Source organism: Ornithodoros turicata, chromosome 2, assembly GCF_037126465.1.
Source record: "Ornithodoros turicata isolate Travis chromosome 2, ASM3712646v1, whole genome shotgun sequence".
Taxonomy (NCBI): Eukaryota; Metazoa; Arthropoda; class Arachnida; order Ixodida; family Argasidae; genus Ornithodoros; species Ornithodoros turicata.
The window spans coordinates 78,587,576-78,608,553 of NC_088202.1; the positions used below are offsets into that span (position 1 = coordinate 78,587,576).

Consider the following 20,978-nt stretch of genomic DNA (forward strand, 5'->3'; position numbering starts at 1 on the left):
TCAGTAGCCTCCTGAAGTCGGCCTATGACGCATACTAACCCCCCCCTTTCCCCACCCCTTCCCGCTGTCCTGTCAACTGTCCACGTCTTAACGCCGTCCATAGCTGATAACGGCAGCAAGGTTACTACGTCGCTATTCGCTCCCGGATCGAACGGTGTCGGCGCGCTGCGGAGACGCGATGAACTACCCCAAGCAGCACAACGTACTGAAAGTCGAGTGCAATAGGGGTGGACGGTATGTGTCTTATCAGTGTTCTTTAGTTTCACTAGTCTGTTCAACGCCTTCCACCTACCAGTCCACCCCTATTGCACTGGACTTTCAGTACATTGTGCTGTTGGGACCATTGGGTGGATGCGTCGTTTCTTTTACACGTTTTTCAGCGTTTACTGCAGTAGATGCAGCATTGGGGAACCGAACAGTATTGTACAGGTTGGGACAAAAGTTTACGGAACACGCGAGCGGCGTACTTTTTCTTCGGTGCGACACCCTAGCGGCTGCCGGAAGCGAGGGAGTTCACTGTTTCGGAGGGGTGGAAGGGTACGCTGTTAGCTACACAGAGTGGTAGCTTCCACTTCCCAAACACAACCAGGCGATACCGGAACTACCGCTGTGTCTCTGGCATCGCTCGCTTGCACCCCTCCGAAGCAGTGAACTCACTCGCTTCCGCCAGCCGCTGGGGTGTCGTACCGACGAAGAAATACGCCGCTCTCGTGTTCCGTAAACTTTTGTCCCAACCTGTAGCAGTGATCTTCCGGTGAATATATTCTAGAATTATCTACTATCCGGAAAAGAACAATCTATCAATTCCCAACATCGGCCCACGTGTTATCCACACTAGAAAGGTGATAGTTTCGCCCCCTATAGGTCGATCTCGCAGCGAATAGACGACCCTCTGTTTCCAAATATGTGACATCACGAGAAGACCGGTTCGATGTCAGATTTTTCTCTGGTTGGGAAGAAGCGGGAAAAACGCGTCGGCTGATAGACTGATAAAGCTGATAGTGCCCATCACATCGCTTTGCGCGGTGACGTTATGTAATCAATGACGTAGGGGCGCAGGTCGTCTATTATCTGTTACAACAGCGCAAAGGAAGTAGGAACAGAAGCGGCCAACGTTTTCTTTGACGCTTCTTGTATTAGCGGAGGAGTGAGCGCCATTGGTCTTATTAAAGATGGTAAGAACTCCTATCTGCATGTATTTAGTTACGGGTTTAATAGATGTAATATTGTTCTTCTACGCTTCGTAATTCTGTTTACAATATATTGTTCAATTCTTCTCCTTCATAACTTGTGCAGCGTTAATATAAAAACGCCCTCTCTTTTGTATTCGGGCGAGTACACGCACCGCTGTCCAGATACCTCTATCCATCGTTACGTCATCTGAAGAATTGTAGCACCCAACCAGACGCCAACGCGGAGGTACATATAACGTTCTGCTTTACCCTCTTCAAGATGAGGGGGGGGGGTGATGGCAGGATAGGCTCGCCGTTGTTGGCCACACAGAAGTGGGCGTCGTCACGACTATAGCAAACAAAAAAGAAAACGCATAGCAAAACAAAACACAAAGGAAGGACGGGCGGATGGAGGATAGAGGAGGTTGAAGGATGGGGATGCGGTGAGGTGCACGAGTTCATCGGGGAGAGTAGAGTATTAGATGGGTCGATCAGCAAGGCCTGTCTTCAGCAGGAAGAGAATGAGGTTTCTTGCTTTGGCGGAACGTTCGGCAGAAGAACCAGCGGGGTAGAGGATGTCTGATAGCGAGCCCGAGGTGGAGCGAGGGAGATGTGTTTCGCGCGCAGAATGGTAAGCTCGGCAGATGAACTTCACTACATGGCACGCTTCTAGCCAACCATCATCCCGAATGACAACGTTTTCGTCTCTGATTTGTTGAAAACGGGAGGCGTAGCCCATTTTGGAGCCGCGCGTAATTGATACATAATAGGCGTCGCCTCTCGTTATCAACAAATCATGGGCGAGAACGTTGTCATTCGGGAAGGTGCTTGGCTATGGGCATGCTATGTGCTGAAGATACGCACCTATCAAATTCACCTATACAAAAGGTGTCACAGACAACACGTTGAAATCGCCGTTTGGAGCCGACACAGTCGGCGTGCTCGCTTGCTACAGTTCATAGCTCCTTTAAGTACACGTTCTGTTCCAGCTATTCTCATTACACTACATTTTGTGCTGGATTTGGGTATAGCCACAACGTCCTTCTTAATTCTATCAAGAAAAAAAAAGAATAGATGTGGTGACACAGATGAACGAGCAAAGTCTGCAAATAATTTGTAGTAACAAAGCATGACTTCAACACGGCACATTTCAGAGTTCAATTCAGGAAAGCAAATTTCTTTTGAATTAAACTTTCATAAAATTACTCGTAATATTTCCTACAGGTAAATGCCGTTTGTAGTACATTTTTCCGTAGCCTGCTTTTCAGTATCAGTCTTTTTTACATTAATATTGAAACCTCCTGTATATGCATACATTGTTCAGAGTTACGTGGGCGCTATAGAACTCGTGTTCTAGACGTACTTCAACGAAACGTTTGATACCATTTCATCTAGTTCATGCAAAGCAACCTGCATCTTACCGAGATCATAGTGAATATGGAAAGCAACAGCGCCAGTACTGACAGGTAGACACGTATCCTTTGGCCACCGAATCTCTTGCGCAGGTACTCGGGCATAGTGTATACCTAGAAGAGATTTGCATAGTTTTATGCAGGTAGGTAATTTGAGCACTCGAGGCTAATTCACTCATGACTGTGGAACATTGAAACAGAATGCAAACTACTTGCTGTAGGTTATGTTAAGGGAAGTGACTCAGGACGAGAGCCACATACCCGTGTAGGTTAGTTGTTCTTAATTGTTCCCTCCCTGAGTGTGGGGAGACGCCGTCCACAACCGACCCATGCCGCCCCCCACGAAATCGGCGTCATCGCCTCACGTATTGTGAACTTGAGTGAAGGCCAATAATACGGAACATTTGCCATTTGGAGAAGACAGAATGTGGTCTGCAAAATGCCGCGAGGAAGGCGCGACAAGACGACAGGTGACGAAACCTAAAACCGAACGACGAAACCGAAAACAAGACGACAATCTGACGAAAACACAGTGTGAGAAGGAGAAATATATCAAACACGCGATTTTGTACACGATGCTAAATACCCCAATTTGCAAATGAAATTGACAGCGTGAAATAGCCGATTCGAAAATTTCAAGTGCGAAGGGGGGGGGGGATATAGGTTTATAGGTTTATTGCAAAACAAAACAAAAAAACACGAAAGAGGGGAAAGGTGCGAAGGGTGCATATTTTGTAGCTCGAGATTAAGGAGCCAACCGTTTATTTGTTCATTATTTTTCTTCGTGTTCGTGCGGTAGGACCTAGTTGGAGGCAAAAGAAAAAGTACACTATGAAGTATGGTTAGTTGAAATTCATCAAGGTGTGAAGTTGTGACATTTGACGCACTGAGAATATGAGTGTGTAATTGAGGTCTTTATGGCGCAGGGGCAACTCTGGGTCAAAGAGTGCCAAATAACTGACTTAATGGTAACTAGGCATTCCAACAGGTTACACGCACTTCATGCCTACAAGCGGGAAGGTCCCGGAAATTTCAGAAAACCCGTCAGCCGGGGCGTGACCAAGGCCCCGACAGCCACCGTTCAAGACTTCTGCCCTTCGCCTAACATCCCCTCGGCACGGTACGGACAACACCTTGGGACTGGGGTCTGTTGTGGCGCCACTCACCAAACACCAGCCGGAGCTCGTGCCCCCTGCTGGGTCTGCCAGTATGAAGAGCGTGTAATGGCCTGTGGACGATGACAACCCGCTTGCCATTGCACCAGCTAGTCGGTTCTATGGATGCACTTCTGGAGTGAAGCCACCTATTGAGAGGCTCAGCAACCAACACGCAACGCTCCAAGCTCCAACAGGCTCCAACACGCAAGCTCCAACACGCAACGCTCTTGGGAAACAATCTAATGATTCGCTAGTTTCGAGAAATCGAAATAAAAACGTAACTAATGTACCGTTGAAATATGCCAGTCGTCGAAAAAGCCAAACAGCGACGGAATTCGAACCACGCATCTCTCAGCATCTTGAGACTTGGGTTGTGTTTGTCCTTTTGTATGTTCCAGCCTCAGAACAATTACTTTCCATAAATAATGTGCACAAATGCTTCATATGTTCGGCCCCCAGGCGCCTTAGTTATTGACAGTGATATCATTTGCTAATGATTGATTGATTGACTTGTAAAAGAGAAAATTTGAGATGTTAGTCACTCGGGTCATTTGCTAATGACATTCTGTTTCTTCGCGTAGCTCGATGCAATACAAACGAATCACATTCGGTGCGACTCTCATACGCTGGGAATGCCAGTTTGCCCTGTGACAGAGGCATAAGATGTGGTGTATTTGGCAGCATAGGTGGGCATTTTCCTGCGGCCTCACTCATCCTCACCCCACGAAGCACAGACTTTGTTGGCCTCACTCCCCCTCATCAAATTTTCCTCACCAGTAACTAAACCTCAGTCACCCTCACCCTCACATTCCATTTTAAATTTTGCCCTCACAAACCTCACCTCAGGGCATCGGGATCCCGAGAAGCCTCACCATCCTCATCCTCACATGCCTTCACCTCATGAGGCTATTCACGACCCTTATGGCCTCATGTATCTTCACCTCATGAGGTCCTCATCCTCACGTGTCCTCACCTCATGAGGGCCCTCATGTCCTCACGGCGCCTCATGTACTTTCGCCTAATGAGGACCCACACGGCCTCACGAGTCCTCATCCTCACGTGCCCTCACCTCATGAGGACCCTCATGGCCTCACGACCTCTCATCCTCACGAGCCCTCGCCTCGTGAATACCGTTATGGCCAGACGTGTCTACAAGTCACTAGCGGGCACATGAGCCTCAAAAGAACTTTCCGTCATGTTCACATGACACGTCGGCGTTGAACTACTGTGTCAGTAGTTAGTACTAATGATACTGCGCGGCATTAAACTGTTTATATGGTTTCGTGCGATGCTTGGATAAATTCGGTAGCAGTTGTTACTGTCACAGTGAGGTTTAACGTTAGTGTTTGGCATCAGCGGAACCCATCACCTCATCTGTAAGGTCCCACACGAAAAGCCTCATGGCCGCATCCGTGAGGTCCCTCACGAAAGGCCTCACATCCTCATCCGTGAGGTCCCTCACGAAAAGCCTCACAGCCTCATCCGTGAGGCCCCTCACGAAAGGCCTCATGGCCTCATCCGTGAGGTTCCTCACAAAGGGCCTCACGGCCTCATCCGTGAAAAGCCTCACGGCCCTCACGTTGTACCCTCACGTATTTATGGCCTTACGACGACTGGCCTCATGAGGGCCCTTACAGTGGGCCTCATGAGGGACAATGCCTCACGACTGTCCTCGTGAGGAACATTCAGCGTGGTCTGGCCTCACTCACCCTCACCTCACGACGATGAGGTGAGGGTGAGGCGTCTTCATGAGGGTCCTCATGAGTGAGGACGCCCAGCTATGTTTGGCAGTACACATTTTAAGTGACGCTGTGTTTAAGCCTTTTACTTCAGCTTACGGAACAAGAATAGGTGTTTATATAAAAACACTTTTGAGCGATTGGGGGTGTAACAAAATTTCCGTTGATTTCCTAGCAAGCTGTACAATTATGAATATGTGTCAATGGACCGCGCCTTCTCTTTTGAGAAGGCCGCGCCTTGTCACGTCAACACGTGGACCAGGACGTATGGGGGCATACTTTGGACTACAAGAGGCGAAACTCGTTGAGTTCAGGGTTGATGCACGCGCTAAGTGATGTTAGCATGATACCCAAAAAACGATTAGGCGAAATTGTAATAGACGAAAGGGGGGCGAGGAACCTCTTCATGTGTTTAGAAAACGCGTAATGAGAATGTCTTAAAGACGATGGGGCCACTTAGACTCTCTTTAGGGCTCAATCAGCGGTAGCTCATTTAAACGTTTTGTATTGTCGATTTGGCCCAGAGGGAAATACCTTCGACGGTGAGCCAAACGAAACCGAGGCCCTGAAGGGAAAGGTTGTGCAAATGGATTGCTGCTGTGTGTCTTCAGTGACACGGTTCTCACAGGCATCTAGTATGTTCGTCAGAAACGACTCTTCCAGTCCCTTATCGTAATTTTGTAAGAAAACAAAAAAAGGCTCCCGTCTATAACACAAACATCGAATACTCCATGCAAATTTTTCGGCACATCTCGTGTTGAAAGGAGAGTGGTGAAATTCTCGACCGTTTGAGCCAATCTGGCCGGATTATAAATGAAGAAATTGTATGAAGCAATACGTACCCCGGAAGCAATGTAGACAGGAACGAATACCCATCCGAGGAGCAGAAGGACAAAAGATGCCTGCATGGAAGCCGTATGAGTATATCATACAAACAAACGCCTTACTGGAGACGTGCATTAAGTTCGAATCCTGCGATTCCAATTCCAGATGCTGCACCAGATCCTGCCAAACCTACGAAGAGAGCACTACCGATGTTTGTAGCAAACAGCGACGCTCCCACCTGAAAAACAAACAAACACATTTGTGCTATTCAGAGTTTACAAAAGCTGGAGGTGTAAATACTTACCGGGATCCAGTGCATGTTGCGACTGGCCAAGAAGTAGCCACTTATCGAATTCCTGCTGCTTCTCCATGATGACTGGAAAGTGACAAGGTAGTATACGTCTTACAGCACCGATTGTTTGCAGACCATGCAGGGTTGTTCAATTGAAAATAACATGTTATTGTGGTGCAATCATAATACAAGTGCACAAGATGAAGCTCAAAGTAGCGCAGACTGATAAGGAGTCCGGAAGACATAACCGCATCAGACCGCACACTACCACCTAAAGTGTGTGGGGAAAGCATGCAGGATGAACACGTAATGGGCGTTCGTGAAGTGTACGCGGCGAAAACTTCGAAGGGTGCTTGGAGGAAAGTAGCCTTCCACTGTTAGACTTTGTCCCTTTTTCTGTTTGTCACCAATTAAGGATCGTACGTGCTTTCAATTTGTGTTTTGCGCGTGTGGCCAACGTTCATGCCGACCTACGGAGCGTAATTCCTGTCTTTGTAGATTGATCTTTGAACTTTGTTTCGTAATAAACCTATAAACCAGATAAACCAGAACTTGACTATCTCAAATGTAATATGAAACCACGGAGGAACGAAACCCCGCTGTCCGCCCTCGCTGCACAAGTCACGAACTAGCCACAGGTATGCGCAGAAAGCCCGAAATTGAACTTCAGACATTTCTGAAATTATTTCTTTTTTTTTTCTTTTTTCATGTGAGCTTGTTATGAACAACATGTGTGAGTAGTATGACCCACGTCACGAGCGGGCGAATATGGACAATACGCTACCGAAGTTGCGCGTTTCTGCCTTACAACCCCTCACTAAACGCACGTTAGCAAGTACGTCCGAGACTTTCCACCAACCTCGTTTATGTGAATGGAAAGAGCGTTTAAAGACGAACAGAACGATGTCACCCATGTTAACCTGCTGGTGTTTGCAGATAAGTGGTTACGCTCCGAAGAAGTGCGATTTTTTGCAAATGAGGCGAGTTTGCGATTTTTTATCTGGACACCTGCAGAACCTAGAACCTCAAAGATTAAGCAAGCAGAACTCCGGCATAAAGGCAATAAGTATGAAAAAAAAATTAAGTTCATGACCTTAATGGATACGAAGATACGAGGCCTGGAAATTGCGAGGAAACGCAGTGCTCGAAACTCTCGGTCTTGAAGATTATTTTTTTAACTATAAGATATATTTCTAGCCATTTCCTCCGCCAGTGTACTTCCTAAGCACTAAGCTTCAATATATTTGAACGAAAAAAATCTTAGAGGCCGGCCGGACATACTTGCCTGACTTCGCTTGAAATCACCCAAACGGTTTCCTCGGCATAGTTTTACCTTGCTGAACCAGTTTTCGCGGCACTTATCAAGCATACGATTCAAGGAAGCTTGTTCCTAGAGTCACTAAATAGTCACCTATTTAGTGACTCATAGTCCATGTGCTGGTGTGCTTCATGTGCCATGGTGGTGGCGATGGTGAACGGGCTCACCGATGTCGGCCTCACAGATGCGGGTAACGTTACGACTGACACCCCGGGGAATGTGCGTCCTGGGCCGATTTTCTAAGGGAACTGGGCTGACATATGTCACAGCCAGCACCGGGATTCGAACTCGGGTACCTCCCAGTGTTGACTTGACATGCCAAGCACGGTAACCACTGAGCCACGCGAGCTGGTAGCACACAGGCCAAGGCCGAGGAAAGCAAGGGAGAAGTTACGAGATTACCGTCGTGACAAATAGCTGACACAGCTCAGTTCTATGGTCCGTTCTTAGACTACCCCATGTTTGCAAACATGCGACGTCAGGAGAAGACCCGTTCGAGGTCATATCTTGTTGTGGTGGGCAAGAAGCGGGAAAAACGCGTCGGCTGATAGACTGAAAAAGCTAAGAGTGCCCACCAGCATGCTTTGCGCGGTGGCGTTACGTAATCAGTTACGTAGGGGCTCTGGTCGTCTATACGCAGCTCACCTCGTCGTAGCTCACCCTGGGCATTTTTCACTATGCGACTCCCTGAACAACACTGCTACGGCCGCATCAATGCCACTTCACCAATGAATTCCTTCATGACTTCACCACACTTGCACGCTGTTAGCAAACCAAGTCGTTACGTCCGAGGAATGCCTGAGGAAATCGGCAGAAGAAACCTGTTTTATTAGAGTTTCCAGTGATTATACCTTTAGGCAGCCCCTCCGCTAAAATACCATGCCGCACCGCTCCGTCCGTACCCCATTTTCTCTTTCATTGCCAAGTGCCCAAGTGCAGCAGGTCAGATAGCCTCGTTCCCGATGGTAACCGAAGCGTTGTTTTCGTTCCATTCCCTGTATTCATACGCGTTCTGTTTACGCCCATAGCTCGATTATGTTAATAAATAATTGAGAAATGCATGCTAAATATAAACCAGAATTGCATAAAGACTCGTTATCCTGGAGTGCAACCTTCTTAAACATTTATTTTCTCACGTGAAGCCATGGTTGACAGTGGCCATGCATAGGTCCATTGGAATTTACTTTGACAGCGGGGATTTTAAGTGAATGGATTTTGAAGTGTGGATTTCTTCGCGTGCATGTTTTATTAGTAAGAGCGGATAACGAGGTACACCCTTTAAAGCCTCTTTTCACCGGCAATGTTTTACAAAAATTAAGTTGAGCTCTCCGAACAATTACGATTTAGGCTATTTTCCACTCACTAACAAGGGATATGCAAAATGTAGAGCGCCATCTCCCGTACACACCAGCGGCTACGCCGGCCATCTTGGTTATGTCGAAAACTGTGAAGGAAGCTCAAAGCGCGAAGCATTCAAAACATACATACTGTGACACAAAAGAAAGCTTTACCCAACACGCATGCTTAACACAGCATAATGATCATTCAGTTGTTCACCAAACAACGTGGCGTTCAAATATAGAGCAACAACTAGCAATGAACATCGCGTGTCTGCAGCCACACGTGCGAAGAACATGTACCGTGCCTGTCCAAGATTTAGCGAATTCAGCTAGTCGTTTTCGTGCAGAACAAGTTGCACTGGCTCGAGCGTGCGTTTTCTGCTGGTCGTTACAGGGCAACATGCAACATCTATTCGTCTTTCTCTTTTACCCCTTTTGTATGTTATCAGTGTTTTGGAACGATGTATATATTTGGGACTGCATCACAGGCTTGCCCTCGCAGTCCCACATTTAACTTTGTGTGTTTGGTATGTATAATAAAATATTTTGATTGATTGATTGTTCCGCTGGTCGTTCGCGTGCAGCGTGCGCTTGCGAGCACTGAATCCGTGCAAGTTGGGCCACACCGAGAATATCGGCCGTGTGGACCTGGACCGGAAGACGAGCTCTCAAGTTCCGCTTTCCGCTCCTTCTTACACCCTCCTTTTTACACTTGCTCAACATGGCCGCCATGGAACCGGGAGACCCACTAGTTCACCTAGTTCACCGTAGACCTACTGCTTATGATGGATACTTTTGATGAGTCAAGTTCGTCGAGCAGACAGCTGTTACACCTCGTTTTATGCTGAGGCGTTCGATATTTTTTTTTTGTACTTTTGCATCGATCCCGAAGCGCACGGATGGATGTAGGTTTAGCAGGAGTACGCTACGGTCATTGTTGCCAGACGATACGTGTGAATACGGACATTCAATGTAATATCTTCTTTTGAAATTGAAAGGCAGACAGGGTTATTAGAATAGTTAAAGCTGCTAGGACCAAATGTGATGTAAAACAGAAAACTGCATGCGTGCTTTGTTTGTAGATGTCTGGAATACAGCATTTAATATTGAAATGTATTGAATATAATATTGATATTTTTTATTGAACGTTATTAGCAGCATTTAATATTGAAATGTATTGAAATTTAATATTTAAAGTTATTAGCAGAGGCACAAATGAATCAGAGGAACTGGGTGTGACTGAGGTTAGGTCAGGTCAGGTGAGTGCGTATTCCATGTGTGGAGAGAGCCCATGTAGACTGTGCATCCGTTGTGACTGAGGTTAGGTTGGGTCTGGTGAACACGTATTCGATGTGTCGAGAGGGCCCATGTATAGACTGTGCATCCGTCGTGACTGAGGTTAGGTTGGGTCTGGTGAACATGTATTCCATGTGTCGAGAGGGCCCATGTCGACTGTGCATCCGTCGTGACTGAGGTTAGGTTGGGTCTGGTGAACACGTATTACATGTGTCGAGAGGGCCCATGTAGACTGTGCATCCATCGTGACTGAGGTTAGGTTGGGTCTGGTGAACACGTATTTCATGTGTCGAGAGGGCCCATGTAGACTGTGATCCATCGTGACTGAGGTTAGGTTAGGTCTGATAAACACGTATTCCATGTGTCGAGAGTGCCCGTGTAGACTGTGCATCCATCGTGACTGAGGTTAGGTTGGGTCTGGTGAACACGTATTTCATGTGTCGAGAGGGCCCATGTAGACTGTGATCCATCGTGACTGAGGTTAGGTTAGGTCTGATAAACACGTATTCCATGTGTCGAGAGGGCCCATGTAGGCTGTGCATCCGTCGTGACTGAGGTTAGGTTAGGTCTGGTAAACACGTATTCCATGTGTCGAGAAGGCCCATGTAGACTGTGCATCCGTCGTGACTGAGGTTAGGTTGGGTCTGGTGAACACGTATTTCATGTGTCGAGAGGGCCCATGTAGACTGTGATCCGTCATGACTGAGGTTAGGTTAGGTCTGGTGAACACGTATTCCATGTGTCGAGAGGGCCCATGTAGACTGTGCATCCGTCGCGTGACTGAGGTTAGGTTAGGTCTGGTGAACACGTATTCCATGTGTCGAGAGGGCCCATGTAGACTGTGCATCCGTCGCGTGACTGAGGTTAGGTTGGGTCTGGCGACCACGTATTTCATGTGTCGAGAGGGCCCATGTAGACTGTGATTCGTCGTGACTGAGGTTAGGTTAGGTTAGGTTTTTGCGTATTTCACACATTGGAGAGTCAGTCAGTTTGCGAAGAATGTGCTCAAGTCAAGACTGACCAAGGTTGGGTTAGGTTAGGTTTTTATGTATCTCACACGTTGAAAGAGTGGCTTTAGGGTGACCGTTTCGCCCTAATTGGGGCTCATCAGTGCGGTGCAGGGTAGTACCTAACCGCATACGGTCACCCGAAAGGGGTCCGTCAAATATGTACAAATATTTACAAGTATTTACAAATATTTACAATATGTACAGTGTCACTTCTAGGCTTCAGTGTGATGTCCAGGTGTGTACAGGCGCTTAATGTCACTCAGCATCATGTCGAAAGGGTCTTCATGTTTGTTTGTACAGTCCAACCTCCAGAGGTATTCGGTGAGGTGGTGTGCCATGTTGTCGCTGGTCGCTCCTCCTCTGGCAAGCCTGTGTCGGAGTGGCCTCCATTGTGATTCGATGTGGTTTGTGGTCACACCGTTGTCTGGGTCCACAAACTGGTACTGATGATTGACGGTCATGTGCTGGAAGCCTTCAGCGGATAGTCCACAGCAATCAGTGTATATTGTGGTCCCCTTTTCTACATTGGCATCGATGAGGGCAAGGAGCGTATTTTTGTCCCTTTTGTTGTCAGGACAAATGGCAAGTCGGAGCTCCTTTGTGTCCACATCGATAAGGCCCAGGATCCAGGTCCCCTCCACAACACGACCACGTTGGTATTTGCGTCGGCCTATTTTTGCATGCGTCGATTTCTACGACGTGGTTTGTGCCTCCGATTTTCCCCCTGTGCACGTCTGAAAGGGAGTCAGTACACACTTCCCTGCAGTACGAATACCAGTCCGTGACTGTCGCCTCGGACATAGTACTGTCCAGGGATGCTTCTTTTACTGCTTGCCGGAAGGTCATTTTTGTTGTGAAGCAGTAGGTGAGTATCAGTACTTGCTCCGGCGCCTATCGAATGTTCTAAAACCAGGTCCCGATAGTGGTGGACTGGCAAAATTCCGGGTGGTTGCGGCGCCACCGAAAGCGACCGAAAGTGCGCTGGTACGGCTTTGACACTAGTTGGTGGCCACAACGGGGGCACATCATGGAGGTAGGGACCAATCCTTTGTCGTGAATCCATGTCACTGTTTTTTCAGTGTCCGAAAGTATTCGTCCGAGAGTGAACAGGTTCATGACGGACATTTGCGGAGCTTCTCGAGATGTGTCGTCTGCTTTACTGTCGCTATGGTTAGAAATGTTATAAAAGTGTGATTTTCTGTGAAATATTGCTGTTGTTTTGTGTAATATATGTTTATTTAGTGGTTACGATGTAAAATACGTCCCAAAAATACGAAGCTTTTAGATAATAAACTCGAAAATTTGTATACTTTTCCTTTTTTCCCCGATAGTGGCGCTGAAGTAGTGAGGAAGGGGTGAGAAATAGATGCCTGGATTACTGTTGTTCGGTCTGCAAGGTCTGCAACGTTGAAGGTTAATTTCGTAGAATAAATTTTAAAAATCCAGCTTTTTAAAAGTAATTTTGCCTTGAAAAATATAAGGATTTGGATATACTTTAGCAACGATGCCGCGGCCTTTTCGAACTGAAAAAACAAGAAAAGCCAAAAATGCGCTATCTTCCTAGCAACTTTAAGACAATCTCCGAATTTACGAACCAAAGTTAGTTAAAAATATGCACCTTTTAAAATATGTTTTACGAAAATAACTTTTTCGAAACTGAGCACTACGGCTATCCACATTCTACCACCATCCGACTACTTCAGCGGCACCAACAACGAACACGAAAATTCATAGAAATGCAAAACGGAATTCTAATACTTTACAGCCTTTTTTTGTGTTTTACGAGCGCAATTAATAAACGTACGGCAGACAACACAAACATTTGGCAGACAAAAAAGCTAAAAATATACGAAACAACATATCAGACGACACATAAGCGGCCGTTTTGAAACGCGAACTTGCGAAATGAGTGGAAAAATGAGCCTGTTCATGCTAGGCCCTGTGCTCACGGACACCGACACAACTGCATCGTGGATTCACTCCAAAGATCTCCTACCCAACAACATGAACTGCCCCCGCTGCGGACGTGAACTAAGCGTGAAGCCGTCGCAGCGTACATTCGGACAATTCCGATGTCGGCACGGCCATGCCCAGTTCTCACAGTCTGTTACTGTGGGAACATGGTTCGAGAACGTGAGACTCGCACCAGAACAAGTCCTGATTCTTACGTACTGTTTCGCCAAAAAAATGACTTTTCAGCAGGCCCTCGACGAGGCCTCCATAATTCCGGAGGTAAGTGTATCGTCAGCTACCGTTGCAGACTGGTACTCGTACTGCCGAGAAGTCTGCACGGACTCGCTGGCCAATGCACAAACTCAGAAAATCGGCGGTCCTGGCCACGTTGTGGAAATCGACGAATGTAAAATTGGTCGTCGCAAATACCAACGTGGCCGTATCGTCGAAGGGACATGGATACTGGGGCTGATTGACGTTGACACTAAACAACTGTGCCTGGAAATATGCCCGCAGAACAAAAGAGACAAGGAGACACTCCTTGCCCTCATTGACAAGCACGTTGAAAAGGGCACAACCGTATACACTGACTGCTGGAAGGGGTACGCCGGTCTGTCAGCAGAAGGTTTCCAGCACATGACGGTCAACCACACGTACAACTTTGTTGACCCAGACACCGGCGTGACCACCAACCACATTGAATCTAAGTGGAGACCACTACGGCATAGGTTGGCCAGAGGTTGTGTGACAAGTGAAAACATGGCACACCACCTCAGTGAGTACCTTTGGAGGACTGACTGTAGCAACAAAAATGAGCAGCCTTTCGAAAGGCTGCTAAACGACATCAAGAGTCTCTACAGTCCTCAACAGGGCTCTTAAAGCTTTCCATGGACCTGCATGTATATATTTGTAAATACGTTTCAACTACAACGACCCTCTTCGGCAACACATATACTCATTCCTATTTAATGCATACTCTAACTGTATACCTACTCTACATTGACCATTCCACAACATGTGGAATAGCACGTATTATCCTGGCCTATCCTAACCTCAGTGACTCCAGATGCACAGTCTACGTCAGCCCCATCAACACGTGGAATACGTATTCACTTGGCCTAACCTAACCTCAGTCACGTCGGATGCACAGTCTACATCAGCCGCATTGACACATGGAATACGTATTCACTTGAGCTAACCTAACCTCAGTCACGTCGGATGCACAGTCTACATCAGCCCCATCGACACATGAAATACGTATTCACTTGGCCTAACCTAACCTCAGTCACGTCGGATGCAGTCTACATCAGCCCCATCGACACATGGAATACGTGTTCACTTGGCCTAACCTAACCTCAGTCACGTCGGATGCACAGTCTACATCAGCCACATCGACACATGGAATATGTATTCACTTGAGCTAACCTAACCTCAGTCGCGTCGGATGCACAGTCTACGTCAGCCCCATCGACACATGGAATACGTATTCACTTGGCCTAACCTAACCTCAGTCACTCCGGATGCTCATTCTACATGGACCCACTCTTCGACATGTGCAATACGTTGTCACCTAACCTAACCTAACCTCAGTCACGCCGGATGCTCATTCTACATGGACCCACTCTTCGACATGTGCAATACGTAGTCACCTAACCTAACCTAACCTCAGTCACGTCGGATGCACAGTCTACATCAGCCCCACCGACACATGGAATACGTATTCACTTGGCCTAACCTAACCTCAGTCACGCCGGATGCTCATTCTACATGGACCCACTCTTCAACATGTGCAATACGTAATCACCTAACCTAACCTAACCTCAGTCACGCCGGATGCTCATTCTACATGGACCCACTCTTCAACATGTGCAATACGTAATCACCTAACCTAACCTAACCTCAGTCACGCCGGATGCTCATTCTACATGGACCCACTCTTCGACATCAGTACCTAACCTGGGAAAAGATGCACTCCCTCCACATCCAGGTGTTGCTTTTTACTTGAATTTGTAGCATTTATTTCAATCTTCCAACATAAAAAGTTCTATGAAACAAAAACGACGCAACCCTACCATACCTAAAACGCTTCTCGTACGACTACATTCGATAAGGGACGATTATTAACCTCTCCGTACCCAATACGCGTCACGTGCGACTATATTGGATAGCAGACGACTACGAGACATATAGCCGATCGCCGACCACTCGCCCGTATGCACTCATATCGTCTGGCAACAATGACAACGCGCCAAAATCGCCAAACGCTAATTCCACACCTATCCGTCTGCCGCGGCAGCGTTACTAAAGTACAGCCGGATTTTACCATCCACGTATCAGTTCCATCAGTGGAACTGATGGACGACACATGGAATACGTGTTTACCAGACCCAACCTAACCTCAGTGATGACGGATGCACAGTCTATACATGGGCCCTCTCGACACATCGAAATCAGCCTCCACGCATGGTGTTTTTGTGGTTTTGTTGCTATTTTTTCTCTCTAGTAGCCGTGGTATCGATCCTAAAGTTCTTCCTTTTTTTGTCTTCTTCTTTGTATAGGATGGGGGTGGCCATGGGCGAAGCATCCGAAGGTGGAGAACTATACGTTGTGGACACTGTTTCGCGCTACGCGGACGATGAGGTATGAATGTGGTTAGTGGTCATGAATGTGGGTTGTGAATGTGGATTCCCGTACTGCTGTTTAAAGTGGTTATTAAAGCGGTTGTCCTACGGCTCCATCTTCTACGTCAGTTGCATGAGTCATCCCGCTGCCGTATTGCCAGTGCGGCCGCAACGATGATTGAACACAGTTTCGCATTTTTGGCCGACACTAGCACCGTCTAGCATGACCGGCTGGGCGGATCGGTGTAAGTGGCACTGGCGCGGTGTTCCTGCACGCGCCCTACACCGGTGCACAGCACTGGCCTGCACTCAAACGACCAGCTGAATTCCCTAGTTTGTAGCCCAGCCCCCGATGCATGCTATGTCTAGCTTTCCCTGACGTAAACGTGCCATCCTTCTTCTTTTCAATTGCAATACGATTTGCGTACTTTGAAGGCACCACTGGCAAAGCGTACACAGATGAAGTCAGAGTGTACAGGTATTGTACAGCTAGGGAGGAGGGTGCCGTCGACACACATAGGTTCCAGACGTGTTCTCCGACAGGAGTAGTAACACGCTCAAATCATTTATCCATATGTCATGGTCTGTAGCGAGAAAACGTCCCCCTTCCATGCGGCTCTGATTTCACTTGTGTGTTGCATCGAACACTTGACATAACCAACATGGCCGACAACGTCCATTGTTTCCAGGTATCTGAAAAAGGTTACATATCCCTTGTTCTGTTGGTACACGTATGCCTTGCACTAAGAAATATTGACCTTCTGATGCGCACACACAAACAACCCTGCCAAAAGAAATGATAGATGAACTAGCCACTCATTTTTATTAACTGAAAGTTAATTAGCATGATCGTTGTGTATCACATATTCAGCCATGTGTGAAAACTCGGCAAGTAGTTCGGCGAAAAAGGCCCTTAGATGAAGCGTGGTGTGCTGATCTCCCTACTCTGTGAAATAAGCGCTGTGCACATTCAATTGTGCACTATCATGTGCTTGTGAAAAGGAATACGCGACCACGTTGCGGATGGGCGAGCTGCGCTACACTTTTAGAGCACACATATATCCTCTGTCGCGGTGGCGATAGCTCTCTTTGTTTCGCTGACTCGTTAGCTGTCACATCTACTACATTCTTCCTTTGTCGGATTCTTCGTATGTTGTGCCATGGAAAACGAAAATCCTAATCGATGGTCGTCGAGAGGCAACTATTGCTGCATTTAGGCACAACAAACAATGAATACGCGGAGATACGCCTCGTGTAACCATTTATTCGTTTCTCGGAAGGCCACACGGGAAGGATACGAGAAAGTTGAATCACAACAGTTCATTGAATTGAATAAGTCCATCTACGTCTAGAAATTTACAATGTGCGGTACATTTTATTTCACGATGAGGTGAGTACAAACTTTTAAGCGCGTGTTGCAGCCAAGTGAAAAGTGGGTACCAACGAAGAGAACCGTCGTGTGCAGTGCGTCGTGCATTTCGTCGGTAACAAGATGAGCGACTTTGCAAACAGTGTTTGAGACCTTGTCTGTGTTGTCGATTTTTTGTCCCCCAGTCTCGGGTTTTTAAGTTATGGAGCCCTTTTTAAATTTTTACTGCCTTTGCTGATGCATACCGCCAAGCACATCACGACATGGACGCGGCTGACAAGAGGCATCGAAGGACAGGAGACATGTTACCATTCATTTCGGAAACGTACGGTAGCCGAGCTACATATTTCTACATGATTGTGAACTCTGGCTTCCTGAAGCATGTGCAACAGGCCATGTGATTCTCAGTGTCAAAGATTTCCGGGGATACGTGCAGACATGGAGGCCATAATCATCCGCCGTCAATTGAGTTTGAGCTTGATTTAGAATTTCCTGGCGCGAAGATATCGATCCACCAATGAACGTCAATGAACGCCGTGTTGGTCATGGCACCCTTCTTAGTGGGGTACCTCAATTTAGTGGAGATAACATGAACCTGGCGTACAATATATCAAGTAATAACACGTGTATGAATAACAGTACGTAAATACCCGTAAATATACGTAATACTCGAATTCTGGTCACACTTGTGCCCTACATGGGCGACATACCCCACAAGTGTTCTGTGCTTATTAATTTTCTTAGCCCTATGCTAAAGCAATATTGTTGTTTAGTTATGGCAGCGCTTTGCGACCGGTTCTGAGTGGAAGCTGAAAAGGATAGGATAGAATAAAAGTAGAAAGAAAAAAATTTAAACGTAGGTCACCCTGGTGCGACCAGCTGTTCCAGGATGCTTGACGTATGCCCTTGAGGTGGTTGGCAGCGCACACAGCGCAGGTTGCTGGTGCTGCTTTGGTCAGCTCCCCAGAACCTTCTCAACACTGAAAGGTCGGTTGTCAAGTTTCGCGAGGGCGTTCTTCAGTGTTCACCGACTACAGTCGAAGTGTCGGCAGGTGACCAGTACGTGCTTCGTGTTCTCCATAGCTGAAAGAGCGACGCCATATTTCGTTCCTTCTTTGGCGTCAACCCAGACAACCCGTGTTAGCAGGTTAGCAGCTGTTTGCGAGCGAGGCTGTTACTGTATGTGGGATACTGATGGGGATTCCGTCAACGTTCCCGATGTGCTTCCAAAATAGTATTTATTGTCTTCAAAAAGCGCCGTATTAATGCGAGAAGCGTTTGCATTGAGCTTTTCAGTGAGGGCTCTACTATTTTCATTCGCTCGCTCTCAGGCATTTAAAGTATTATTACCGACAACAGGCGCCCATTATGAATGGTGGTGTCCTAGTTATACGCACACTATGGCGGGCTACGCACACTATTGGGACCGGAGCAATTGGAAGAAGAAAAAGAAATGATCGCCGTTATCAACTACCGATGAAAGTAACGTATTTTCCGGTGTATAACGCGCACCCCTATAAACGGGCCGAATTTGAAAAATGTTCGATGTATAACGCGCACCGCAATTGTGCTACAAGCTTCTGTACTGCCACCAGTATGCACAATAAATCAAAGCATATATGCATATGCTATATTTGAAACACATTTACTCAAATCCGTTAAACTCCCATGCAACAGCGTCGCTGTCATAGTATACTTCACTCTCCTCTCTGCTTTCCGTTTCGCGTCACTTCTCAATCACGCCATTCTTCTGAGATGAATTCAAGATTATTGACTGCTGAATGGCATCCTTAAGCAACATCATTACCCTTTTATCAAGTTCAGTGTCCTTTCGCCGGTTTTGTCAACTGACCCTAAGAGATATGGGAGAAAGCCACAGCACACTCTGGAAGAGGCTAGAATTTGTACGTCACCGACCTGAAAAGGAACTCTGCAGCACCGTTAGATAACGCGCGGGACCTCTTCAGAACACGGTTTTACTGTATAACGCGCGCGTCATACGCAGGAAAATACGGTAGTCGTGTTTGACAGCATGGAGCCAATCATGGAACACATGCTTGCAAACTATGACGTGCATGGCGGCACTACACAGAACGGCAAATCTCTCGTTATGGTGTACTTTCCTCATTTGCTTCGGTGGTGGTGGTGGTGGTGGTGATAGGGCTTGCCGTTGTCGGCCTCACGTATGTGGGCAACGTCACGACTCACGCCCTGGGGGAATGTGCGTCCTGGGCCGACTTCTAAGGGAACTGTGCCGACATATGTCTGAAAGCGTCTGAGGAAAACCCAGGAAAAACCCCAGACAGCACAGCCGGCACCGGGATTCGAACCCGGGTACCCATTTGCTTCCCTGTGCATGTTGCCACAGAGCGCACCAATAGTGGCAGAGGAAGTTATCTACCACGCGCTTGCCAGTAGAAAGGCAATTTCTGTGCAGGGCGCACTGTTGTTTGCTTATTTTCCCTACCTTCCTTTTGTGCCTTCCGCTATACATCACTTGATTTTTGCTTTTTTGTGTTGAATAATGTTCAGCATAGAGCAGACCCGATACGTTTTCCTATATTTAGCGTACTCCACTGATAATACTATCAGTAGAATGAGAGAACGCGGCGCAAAAATTTTGCGGCACATTTCGTAACACTCGAGACAGGTGCTTTCAGCAGTCTTTCAGAAGCGGAACTGTGAAGTACTTATCCACGGAGCGGCAGCTGCCAAAAATTCTCGTAGCATTTACACTTTGTTGCACGCCTGGATAATACGTTGGATTTTCTTTTCTTTATTATTATTATTTTTATTCTTATTGTTTTCTTTTCTTTTCTTTTTTTTTTGTAATTGGGTCTGCATTATCTTGTGTCTTATGCTATGTTGAATTTATGAGTCCCAAATCCTGGCTTCTATAGCTCCCATAATGGCAGTACAGCCGATGGCACATTTCACCAGACATGTACAAGATAGCCCAAAAAGAATTTAAAGTAAGATAGGAAATACTACGGCAAAATTGTAATTAACATCCTTCGACGTCTAGAGGACGTTAGTAGTATCTGTAAATAAATAAAATAAGTAAACCTAGAGTATAAATGCTTCAAAATTAAATTAGTTAAGTTAGAGTAACAAATACTTTCACGCACGTTTGCGTTTGAAACACCTTAGTTTAATGTCTTCCCGATCGAAAGCATCTTCTTGGGTAAGCAAAACGTGCATCTGACCGAAATATATATATATATCAGTCTCCGAAACATATTCGAAATACGTCCGAAGGTTTGGCAAGGGGAGTGAACACTCCTCTTTCGTTACTTCAATTCTGCGAACTGACAACTCGTGCAGAATGACTTCTTTGTCCTTAAATACAAGAGCCCAAACAGGGCCTGTGGCAGTCAGTCACTGACCGATCTGTGATACATTAGAAAGAGAAAGAGTAGAATCTTGCCAAGTAGGGGTGCCCTAGAAGGCTAAAACAGAGCCAGAGGAGATATT

General features: G+C 46.8%; 1 protein-coding gene across 1 annotated transcript in view; it reads right to left on the reverse strand.

Annotated features, from left to right (window-relative positions):
- LOC135385595 (sodium/mannose cotransporter SLC5A10-like) overlaps positions 1–20,978 on the reverse strand; it is a 33,235-nt gene that overhangs the window by 11,670 nt on the left and 587 nt on the right. Inside the window, exons 2-5 of the mRNA XM_064615014.1 lie at positions 6,610–6,681; positions 6,439–6,543; positions 6,323–6,382; positions 2,594–2,698 (exon numbers count right to left, since the gene is read on the reverse strand). Coding sequence (XP_064471084.1) covers positions 2,594–2,698; positions 6,323–6,382; positions 6,439–6,543; positions 6,610–6,681 — 342 coding nt within the window. The remainder of the gene's footprint in view (positions 1–2,593; positions 2,699–6,322; positions 6,383–6,438; positions 6,544–6,609; positions 6,682–20,978) is intronic.